At 34.7% G+C, this 12,433-nt stretch overlaps 1 protein-coding gene across 8 annotated transcripts in view; it reads right to left on the bottom strand.

Annotated features, from left to right (window-relative positions):
* Window positions 1-1,877: 1,877 nt before the first annotated feature.
* Zbtb44 (zinc finger and BTB domain containing 44) overlaps window positions 1,878-12,433 on the bottom strand; it is a 62,900-nt gene continuing 52,344 nt past the window's right edge. For all 8 annotated transcript variants that reach the window (XM_021242753.2, XM_021242755.2, XM_021242756.2 and 5 more), the window contains one exon: window positions 1,878-10,485. In XM_021242753.2, the coding sequence (XP_021098412.1) occupies window positions 10,203-10,485 (283 nt within the window). In that variant the 3' untranslated portion in view covers window positions 1,878-10,202. The remainder of the gene's footprint in view (window positions 10,486-12,433) is intronic.

Genomic DNA, 12,433 nt, shown 5'->3' with positions numbered 1-12,433 from the left:
AAAAAAAAAAAAAAAAACCCTTGTTTTATTTCGAGATTTCTCCTTAACCATAAACTCTGTAAGGTTGGACTCCATTCATTCCATCAATCCTGGGCCTGGTTACCCTTTGGACAAGAGACAGTTATGGTCAGTGAGCATGTGATGAAAAGGCAGGTGCCAGGGAAGTGTAAGAGGAAGTCCTGGCCTTGTGTAGGGAGGGGATGCAGGGAAGGCGTCCTTGAGAAGTGATGAAGCCAGAAGGGGAGGTGGGGCAGCAGACACCACTGCTTCAGAGAACAGTGTGGAACGTGGCCAGGCTGCCTGCAGCTGTCTTGAGGATTAAGCTAGTATCCAATCACAGTTTCTAAAGCCTTGTACTGCAGACCCTCATAAAGGTAAGATTCTGCTATATTTGCTTAAGAGTTGAGGCAACTCATCCAAAAAGAGGATGAAAATAATTCCAGGTATTCACTTCTAAACGTCCCTGACAAGTACCTTTAGGCACTGTGGTATATGGAGCTTATAGTCACATTACTTGGCAGTGACAGTTTATCCCCTCAACAATGTTTCTTTCTTTTTTCGGTACTGGGGATCGAACTCAGGACCTTGCCCTTGTGAGGACCTTGCCCTTGTGTTTAAGTTCTACTCTGTACCAGCTACTACAAACATGATACACAAACACAAGGCACACTCCCTGAATTCAGCGTTGCAATGCCAGTGTCTTATAATAAGACTTAGAAAGTGGCTACTATATAGCACATACTGCTGAAAGCATTTTATACATAATTTAATCCTCAAACTGCTTGTGAAAGACATTTACAAGACAGTGTGACAGCGAATTGGTCTGGCAGAGCTAAACACAATCTAACACAGGAATCAACAGCAATGCTCTCAGCCCCACACTGAAGGTGAGGAGGAGGGAGGACCCAGGGACATATTCTGAGGGGGGGAGCCTGAGCATTCTTAAAAGGCCAGGCCATGCAGGCTTGGAAGGAGTTCTGAGGGAGAGCAAGGTGGAGATTGGAAGATAGACATGTCCTCATGAGACAGATGATCCTAGGAGCAACAGGAAGGATGAATTAGAAAGGGGCCCAACTTCAGTGAGGGACCAACAGGAGGCTATTGGTATTATTTGGCCAGAAACACCAAAAGCCAGAAATAAGTTCACAGCAGTAGGGAAGATGAAAATAATGGGAAATGTTATGACCAGGGATTGGAAAAATAATCTAGTGAAAATATTAACTAAACTAGTCCCCATCTTTAGAAAAAAGTTCATTAAATGGAAAAAAGTCATGAGCAGCTAGGTGTGGTGCATGTCTATAATTCTGGGATATAATTCTAGCATTCTGGGAGGCTGCAGAAAGGCTGCAAGTTTTCGGTCAGCCTGAGGAACTTTAGTGACCTAGTGAGACCCTCCCTGTCTCAAAACCAAACCAAACAAGGCTAGGGATGTAGCTCAGCGCCAGGGCCCTGGTTTTTCAAATTACCAGTACCACAAAAACAAACAAAACAAATACCAGAGACAAACTATGAGCAATTGTTTCCACACTTTAAGAAAAAAGGTGTAATGACTGTCCTTCAAGGAAAAAGAGATCTAGATCCCTGCACAGAAGATATAAAAACACCACCTGTATAATTCAATTTACTTTTCCCTCCCTCTAGAGTTTCACAAAGTGAGAGGCCCCCCCCCCCAAATCATGCTAGAATTGGGAGGGCAAAAAAGTTCCTGGTTTCTCTTCTAATCACCATGTTTGGGAGTGAGCGAGTACACTCAGATGACTCATTTTCCTGTGAATTGGGGATTTCAATATTTTTGGTAGATAAATTCAAATAAACCAATCAATTTAAAAGAACAATAGTAGCAACAAGAATAAAGCATCTGTTTGTCCACAAGAGTGTTCAAGCCACCAGTTACTGGTCAGTTTACTGAAGAATTAATTTTTTGATGGAATATACCCCGTCTTGGTTTATTTTCCCATCAGTATAAAAGATTATTCATATAACACTTTTACATTAAACTTTGTAATTTGGTGTTTATGTACAGGTTTTCCCCTTTAAACTCCTGGTATGTTTATGGATTTTATTTTGCCTTCTTAGTTTACTACTTAGAACAAACTTCAGTTCAAAAGAGAAAAAGCCCCAATTATTAACTTCAACTCTACTAATTGAAGAAATACACATCTTTTGGTTATTACCTTTAGTATTATTCTCTGAAAGGAATCTTTCTGGTATACAATTCATATACAAACTCTAAGATAAAATTATTTTAAATTCTACATTCTACAATCATCTGTGGCTAAATTTAGCTACTGAAGAACCCAATAGTTTGATGATCTTGAATGATTCAGTAAACTTGTTAAAAACACTTAACATACCCACTGAATGAAAGTGCTTCTTAAACATTTACTGTCTTCCTCTCTAAACTTAATGAACTGCAATGTTCCTGGTTGCCTGAGGTCATTAAAATGTTTTTCTTTGCCTGTCAAGACACTGTCAAAAATGCACATCAAGATGAGCCTCAAGTTGGAAAGCTATTCCTTCAGGTTCTCCGGGGCTCATTACCTATGTAATGAGTTGATTTCCCCACTCTGTAACTGTTTTTACTCTGAGACTTTAAGTTATCACTGAAATGGCAACAGTGAGTCTCTAGTCAATATACGATTTTGAAAAAATTGGAGAAAACTTCAGGAGGTAACATAACCAACCAGTAAGTAGCTTTTTATGCTTTATGGAAGAACCCCGTTCAACAGCTCTCAGGACTGATGCCTTCCTCTAATTATCCTCTCCTTTATCCTCCCCCTCTTAGATACCGTGTTTGTAGAACCTTTGCACTTACAGCCATTTTCCTTCTGGACCAGAAAACCGACATGTACCGTCTAATAAATATTCTCTAGTCTGCACATGCTTGATGGATGTTTACTTAAATAATGAATTATTCTGATAACTTATCCACTGGACCTCAACCAACACCACCAATTTTTGCTTCCAGCCAATATTAAATAACAATAGCAGGAAGTTTTATTCCATAAAGCATTAATAAGATATTTTAATGAGGAGAAAACAAAACAAAAACAAGTCTTAGTCTCATGTTTCTATCCAAAGACTCTCAAGACTAGTTTTTCCCTGTCCATCCCTTCCAACTGCAATTTTGTGACCATGTAATAAAGGTCAGTTTAAAGATTTTTTAAAAAAAGTTTAAACCTTTTTAAAAAAGATTAAACAATCAAGCTAGCAAAAAGGTACTCAATACATACTTTCCTTATATCAAACAAGCTAATATTTCAATACAATGTAACTATACAGATTATATACAATACACATATGTTCACAAAGCAAACACTATATAGGCTCAGAACAGATTTGAAAAACATAATATTCACATTGATTACAATAACTCTAAAAATGATTGTAACGTTGAAACGGCACTTAGTTTACAAAAAAGTCACAAAAATATATATATGTGTGTGTAGTCACCAAGAACTATGGTTCCTGTAAAATACTAATAGCCAGATACTAGTATATAAAATGTGAAGTTCTGACATTGTATACATTTTTAAGAAATAAACTCCAAAACCATTTTTGTTATTGTCCAAAATCAAACATGCCAAGTAACTTAGCAATGGCCACTGTCACCAACTAAAGCCATAGTTGATTGAGATGAGGACTGGACACAACGCTGGGCAGCTGGGGACTGGCATAGCTGTACTGATTCTGGGAGGAGAAGAGGACATAAAAACACCCACCTGCATAACTTAGTTCATGTTTCCTCTTTAGCATTACATCCCTTGAGGGTTTTGTAAGATGCCAGTGCCCTCCAAAATCATGCTAGAGCCGGCAGGGTAAAAAGTTGCCCCCACACTTTCTTGCTGCCAGACTGCAGGTGAATATTAAAGCATGCATTAGCTACACAGAGCACTCAGCACCCTGGGGAGACTGGTGCAGTCTCCACCTAGGCTGTTTGCACTAAAATGGACTCGTTTTTAAATAGAGCCAGATTTATACGTTAGCCCTGTAAAATACTGAGCTACTTATAGCAGCAAATATGCAATTACAAACATGATTTTATTAAAAAACCCATGTCTGTTACATCAGAACAATTTTTCCCTTTCAAACCTATCTCCCTTAGCCAATATTATTTTCTTCTATCACTGAATTCTGGTCTATTATCTCAATCTGACTTTTCTTATTATGCTGCTCTGGAAAAAGAATACTTCCTAATCCTGGAAAAGCGTAAATTTACTCTTAAAAATGGGGATACAGGAATTATAAAGTAAAAAAAAAGTTTGTTCTAAAAGTATCTTTCACAAATATATATATTTAAATATTAAAATAGGCTAACTAGGATTTTTATAAAATGGCTTTTGAAAAGATAGCAGAGGCACAAAGAAGCCATATACTATCCTCCAAATTGGACATAAGGTGCCATAAGGGTGCCCTACAAAGAGGCAGGCAATCTCTATCTGATGTGACAGGAGTCACCAGTAACAACAGAATAATTAAATAGATTATTGGGAATTTAGATCAAAACAAAATGTTACTCTATCAGGGATTGTTGGTTTTCAAAAAATACCTTGAAATACAAGCATCAGAAGCCATCATTTTGTACAAGGAAGATAAAGAGTAAAGTTTATGATCTTCCAAATACCCAATGTCATTCATTTCAGGTGCCTGAAAGATGAAAAACAGTGCAACTTTCAAAAATTTAATGGACTACTCTCAGTATGAGAGACTTTAAAAAGCATCTGTCAATTTGAAAATTGATATTGAAATAAAAAGAAATCTCCTAGAAAAAACACACTCGTAACCTAATCATAGAAAAGGTTCTCTCTAGAAAACAGGTGTTTCTAAGAACTGCACAAAAGGTTACCCATCTCATGAACACAGCCTCTGGTAATACCAAGGGAACAATGTGTATCCAGGAGATGAAGGGCTTCTCTTAGAGCAGGAAAGATGTATCCTTCCTCAGCAGGTGATGTACTTTGGTAAACTGAACATTCACTTACAGAATGCTTTTCTAACTTATTTAATGAAATAAAATCTGGATACTCAGACTGGGTATTTGGGAAAACAAAAGACAGTTTAATAAAGGTCATGATACTGTAGCTCCTCAGACAATTAAGCAGCGATTTTATCAAAAAATTATCACAAGTGAGCTCAGGACTTCAGGCTTGACCAACAAAATTTGTCAATTTAAGAGAGAAAGGAAATAAATAGATTTTATAAGCCAGTCACTTCAAACTAAAAACATTTTAAGTTTAAAAAAATTTTTTTACCAAAGTTTTTGTTTCCAATCCTTGGTCTGAACTAAGTTCTTTGTGAACTAGTATATACACAGGAAGCTTGGTATTATTAGTTGGAACTGGCCTGGGCCCTGTACAGAGGAAGTTTAACTAAAGCATTATGAATACTTTAGGGCAGTCTCATTTTCTACTGAACTGCCAAACTCAGATTCTCTTAAGTGTCTGGAATTTCTGAGAGGACTATTTTCAAAAACATAGAACTATTTTGTTCTATAATAAAAATGTAACCATGACCCTTAATGGTAACTAGTACTATGTCGTCACTGTATTTGACACAGGGTTTAACTTTCCATAAACACAGTGACACAAGTCTCAACTTCAGTAGTCTAAAGTGAAACATCCATAAAGTATTCCTCAGCTCACTATGAGGACCGGCTCAATTGCACCTCATTTTGTAAGTTGACTCATTATTGGTTTTGGCTAATGTGTCTTGATGAGGACTTTTCAGATTAAAATACCATATGCCACCACATTCTGTTGAGCAAAAGTGACAATGAAAAATAAAAATGTGTGGGGCCGGGGATTTAGCCCAGTGGTTCCACCACCTGCCCCACAAGCACAAGGACCTGAGTTCAATCCCTGGTACCAAAAAAAAAAAAAAAATGTGTAAAGAAAATAAGGAATACTATAAATTTTGATTATCTTAGCTTAAAGTCTGTGAGAGTATGCTTATCTCTATTCCTCATAGATATATTTAGTGCAATATCATACCCCATCCCCCAAATGATTCACTGTTTCAGAAAATAAAATCTAGTTGTTTTTTTTTGTACCAGGGATTGAACTCAGGACCTTATGCTTGTGAGGCAGGCGGTGGCACCACTGAGCTAAATCCCCAGCTCTAAAATCTAGTTTTTATATATTCTTCTCAATTTTCAAAATCTGTATTATAAAGCATCTTATGTCAATAACTTACAGTGAAAATCATATTTACTTCCTTTTTAGTAACTTTGGGCTTGTTTTTTCCAAATGTGAACTTAACTAGTTTCTTTTTCCCAGATAATCTTAGTAACTGGAAAATTACTTATTCTCTTTCACTTGGATATACATTTCAGAGTTCAAACTTTCTATTCTGTAGATGAGGAAATAAGAGTACTACATCAGAAAGTTTTAAATTCTCTTGTTCATCAATTCCACAAATCATAGGGTATTTTCTTTTTTTCTGGTACCAGGGATCAAAATCAGGACCTTGCACTTGTAAGGCAGGCACAGCACCACTGAGCTAAATCCCCAGCTCATGGGATATTTTCAATAAAAATATTAAAATTTTAGGATTGTACATCAAGTAGTAATTTTCTCTATGTGATGTACTAGGACAGAATTACCATGACATTATACAGTAATGTATTTTTCAGGGATTACAAAGCTAAGAGTCTAAAACATGATCTTAGAATCTTCTAAATAAAAGCTATTAAGGAGTAGGGCTGTAGCTCAGTGATAGAGTGCTTGTCTAGCACACATGATGCCCTAGGTTTGATCTCCAGTTCTAAAAGCTAAATAAAACCAAACAAGACACTGGACTATATAATTGGCCTCCATTTAAATTGAGAATAAAATAAGAAAAAAGTAAAAGTGTGAGAAATTTAATACAACTTCCAAAGGCTCCAAGAGAAACACTATAGACTGGGAGGAACCTGCTCAGTCAATACAGGGTAAGTAACTGGGTTACCAATGATTAAGTCTATGAGATGTGTTGACAAGCTCACCCCATTTGATAAAATATTTTTAACAAAATGGAATTTTTTTGTTTGTTTTCAAACCAAAGGGCATGCATCCTAACATGGAATCTCGTTGCTTTAAGCCAGAATGCCTGCTTAAGTTTTAAAGTATAAGACAGCGAGGCTATTTAAACATTTCAGTGTTACTTTGTTTTACTGAAATTACAAACTTAAAAGCCTGGCAATGTAAATAAATGTGTAATTTCTTGGAATAAGAATTAAAAACCAGCCTATTATATTTTAGGAATTAGTAGAATCACTGACATGCTAACTGCTTTTACTGTTACAATATATCCTTAGAAATGAAAAGAATGACTGGAAGAGCTATAATATCCAGTATCATGGTGAACATCTTTGTTTACTTCTAAGGTACAGCTATTTGGTAGTTAGAAAAATGGAAATAAAACCTTTTCCAATATAAAATGCTTGGTCTTAAAAAGGTAAATTTTCTTGCATTCTAAAATTTAAGCCCTTTAAATACCACAAAGGTATCTTCTTGGGCTTTAACAAAGGCAGCTATGCTTAAATATTCTAAATGGGAATTTTCATGTGTAGTTATATCGAAAATTTTCATGGATGAGATAATGTAACTGGCTTTCATCTTTGCAATGTTTTCCATATGTTCTGGTAAAAACTATACATCCAGGTATCCCTCTCTTACATGATTTTAAATAAATCTAAATAGTACTATATATACAATTACACCCTTATAGTTTTGTTTTCTTAAACAGATCTATAAACAAAACATCCTCAAATCATTATCAAGAAAAATGTAGAGCCTTCCTGAAATAGAAAAAGGCCTCTATTATTTTATGTTAAATACTTAAATTACCTATAGTGATAAGATTTGGGCAATAACTAACCAGATAAGGATTTTCACAGTATATTCAAATTTCCTATAAAACCTGGAAATCTGTACAATTTGTAATTACCAATGAAAATCTACAGTTTCCATCTGGGAAAGAATATCCAGTGATAAATAATCCTTCACTGTGAGAAAACAGTCAGAATATCTTAGAGCTGCCAGCTGCCGAGGGTTCTCTTAATGTTGAATTCTCAGTATAGGAGAGGTGCTAAAACACTTCTGACTGGTAATTCTATCAATGACTCTTTACACATTTCTTTCCTCTTTTTCTTTTCTTTTTCTAATAACTTGGAACAAAGAGCAATAGTGATTCCTATTCTTTGTCTCCCTAACATAGGATTTTAAGATTAGATTTACAGTTCCAGTTGAGACATGGCAGTCTGTTGCAAAAAGTAATTTAATACTACCAGTAAAGAATCATAAATTGTAGAAGTCCATCATAACATAAATGTTGATATTCCCGAAGTACACTTATGTTTGGGAGCAAATGGATTAAAAAACCAGGTTTGTAAGTGAAATACAGAATTGAAAATAAGGGCTAAGTTACATGGGTCAAAAACAGGTTCACCCATGAAGCACAAAATTGGAAATAAGGGCTAGAGGTGTAGCTCAGTGGTCAAGTGCATGTTTATCATGTGCAAAGACCCTGGGTTCAATCCCCAGTACCAAAAAAAAAAAGAAAAAAGAAAAAGCTGGAAATAAGGAGACAGAAAGAACATTAGCCTAAAAAATTCTAGTGAGTTTACTTTTTCTTTCTTTACATTTATGGGGGGGAAGAATGAATTATACAATTAGCTAATTTAGAAAAGAAACAAATCACTATAATTAAGAAATATATTTAGTAAGGCCTAGCACCTGAATAAAATTCATTATCTCTGTATGACTATTTTGTTTCTCTTTTCTAATCCATTTAGGTGCTTTCATAATTATTAAACTTTGGGTTTTTTATATACAGACAAACAGATATTAAAAGTTCTTTTTTTTCGTACTGGGGATTGAACTTGGGACCTTGCGTTTGCAAGGCAGGCACCGGAGCCACTGAGCTAAATCCCCGGCCCCTGAAAGTTCATTACTCATGGAGTCATACATATTTCAGACTAAAGTCAAAGATGCTTTAATGACACCAGATGAAAAGTATATCCCAGTCTTGAGCATCATATAAATTTCATCTTTTTAGCAGCAGAAAAAGTGATACTCATTACTTTAAGGATTTTAGGGTTTTTTTGTTAAGTCAACAATTTTCTCTCCTCTTCCAGACTGAGTCAGGTGATCATTTTATAGCCTCATCTTTTATATTATTGCTTACACTGTGTAAAAACTATAGTAACTGCTCTAATAAATTTGGCAATTTCTAAAAATATTTTGGACCAAGGATAATACCACTGTCATATGAGATTTTGTAAACAATCTTAGTTAAGAACTTAGCCTCAACACAGAATTATTTTGTCCAAAACAGCACAGTAAAAACATCCCCAACAATACATAAACCTATATATAAAATATAGAATATCTCTAATATTTTTCCTTTATATAGTAGCACACCAGTATATGCAAGAAAAAGTACTGTTGATGGGCCAAAGGGAAAAGTGATTTAGGCAATGACCTAGTTACCAGGCACTGACCTTCAAAGACAAGGTAAATGCCAATTTTAGTCAGAAAAGCAATATTAAAAGTTTTTATGAAGCTGAGATTTGTGTATTGTATTCTGTGTTCCTCGCCAATTTCATCCACAGCCTGATGTTTTAGTCATGGTTCTTTGCCTCTGGAGTGGTACTGAAGTATAGGGAATGCCTATCCAACATCAAATTTTCATCTGAAAAACTCAACAGAAATTACAAAGCTTAAAAAAAAGTGTGCTGGATTTCAGAAGTATTTAGTAATTTTTAAGAAAGCTTGCCATGAATACTTCCAAAAACAACAGGCTTTACAACATCCTGTGCAAAGAAGTAAACATCTACTCAGGCCATTAGTCAAAGTCTGCTTAGTAATTTGTTTCTCACATACCCTTTCATCTCAGGATAATCAAGTCAATAATCATCTGATTTCTTCTTTACCTAATGATCTGTTGTTAGCCTACCTTTAATAATGAAAGGAAAGAAACTGGTACGTTTTAAGTCAACTGGTTCTCCTAGGTCTCATGATTTCTATTGTTTCAACATCATGTTATTATGTCTTTACAGAAGCAATCTCTCAATTAAGAAAAATAAAACATCAGTTGCAGGGCTTACAAAGTGAAAAGGGAGATTCTTTCCCAAGCTCTTTCTTAGTTAAAAAATTAAATTAAATTTAAATGTACAAGACCAAGCACAGGCACTTTCCAAAAAACGAAACCAAACCACAAAACTACTTGATAGTTATAGAAGACAGCTCTGACTTTGGGGGATCATCTCTGGTAGCTTCAGCATGAGCGCTGGTCTTTGGCTGCTCTGGCACCTCTTCTTCCTTTTCTGCCAGCCCAGCAAGAGATCCCATGGGGAAAGTGCTTTCACAATTCTGGGTGGAGGAGACCTGTGAAATTACAGGCATTTGAACAGAAGAGTTGCTTTCAAAACCATGTTCTCCAAGATCATACTGAACAAGGGTCTCTTCTTGCTCTTGGTTTAAGTAGTCCGGTACTAGGAAATCACTAGGTAAGAGGCAAAGGGTGAAATATGAGTTAACTTGAAATCAGTAACAGAACGTAATAAAAAGATATAATCTGTAATCAAGACTGGGACTTTTTATTTCACAAATTCTCCAATAAAGTTAGGACTCAGAACTTTCAACTCACAAACTTTCTTAAATATGAAACAAAGCCATCCATTAGAACAGAACTGCATCAATCCCTGAGGAACCCTTTCAGAGGCCTCAACAGCCTTTCTTATTCTACGTTTACAAAACAAATATCCGTAAACTGCTTACTTATGCAAAGATTATTTGAATAATTTAAATGCTTAACTTTTCTTGGCTTACACACTAAGAGGCATACAAACTCATACTTGTTTTACTAATTGGATTTAGTTGAGAAATTAAATCCTTATTCATAAATGGCTTACACATAATCTAGTTTGTAGAGGTGAGAAACGTAGAAAATAATTTATGTGTATCTTGCTATTAGATTTGAATATGGTAATAAATTATGTTTGATTCAGAATTTGGAAGTGAGTACCTTCAAATGTATGTATGTTTGTCCTGAAAGTCTGAATTACTGATTTCCACAGGAAATGTGAACAGTAAAACATACTGAAATTTATTTATTTATTTTATACTGAAATTTTAACAGTGGGTATTTTCTGAGTCGTGAGATCAGAAAAGATTTTTAATTTCTTTATACTCAGTTGTATTTTCTAAATCTACTATAACCATTTTTTGTTATTTAAACAACAATAATATGAAATAAGTCTTACACAGATGCTTCATTTAAATCTTCATTACTAAAAAGCCTCATTATCCTAGGACTATCAATAATATATTGATACAGCCATTTTATAATTGAATTGTTCAGTATTAATAGGAAAATTAAAAATGTGCTAAACTGCAAAGCCATTTCAAATGTTCTATATTGAAATCTAAAAAGTCTTCAGGGGTTAGATAAAAGGAATGAAGGGTAAAGATTCTGCATAAGACAGAGACGCAGGAGTTGTTAATTGGAACACTATTTTAGTTATAAACAACTATGTGTAATATGAGATTTATATATATATATATAAATAATCTAGGTTTGTGACAATCATAAGAATTAGAAACAAACCAAACGAATGTATGGTTTGAAGGGAAAAACAAAGTCTGTGTAGGAATAATTTCAAATTTATTGAAAAATAAAGTTTTTAAAATAAAGGCAATTTAAAATGTAAAGATTTATTTTATGAGAACTAAGGTTTCTTACAGAGGTACAATTCTCATATAAAGTATTTAAAAACACACAACAGAATTTCCTATCAAGAGGAGGGCTTAGAAACTATCTTGTTCAAAGCTTACATTTTATCTTTTGCTAAATTCCAAGCTGCTTCATCAGTAAAGTAACATGTTTAATCAAACAGTAGCAGAGCCAGAACAAAAGTTTTCCTTAGGTGCCTTGAATCAGAAAAGCAGCTCTATTATATATTATTAGCATTAAAATCTTGAGCTCTAAACTGAGAGAAAATAGGAAAGACTTCACTGGATCTAAACTACCATATCCATTATAATTGCTGTCAAAGTTCCTTTCTTACTGGCAAATGGATATTCCTTCACATAGGATTGAAGCAGGGGGGAGGGAAGAAGGGAGAGAGGGAAGGAAGAAAGTGGTTAAATAGTTTACTAACATCTAGAGTGTGAAGTAACCTGCTATTATTATCATCTGATATAGTATATTTTCACTTGATCTTAGTATATTTCACTTAGTATATTTTCACTTTGATCTTGATCAAAGGCCGAGAAGCAAGTGATATAGTGTATTTTCTAAAAGGATCTACTTAAGGTCCTCTACAGAATTGCTTGAACTTCATATTATTAAAAAAAAAGATAAGTGGACTACTTCTGTAGGAATATATGTATATATCTATATATACACATACACATTTAAAATTTTTTTTTTTTTTTTGTACCGGGGATCG

This window comes from Heterocephalus glaber, unplaced genomic scaffold (assembly GCF_053883595.1).
Source record: "Heterocephalus glaber isolate CG9 unplaced genomic scaffold, H.glaber_assembly_v1.0 deba00001446, whole genome shotgun sequence".
In the NCBI taxonomy this organism is placed as follows: domain Eukaryota; kingdom Metazoa; phylum Chordata; class Mammalia; order Rodentia; family Bathyergidae; genus Heterocephalus; species Heterocephalus glaber.
This window is presented reverse-complemented; position numbering and strand designations above follow the sequence as displayed.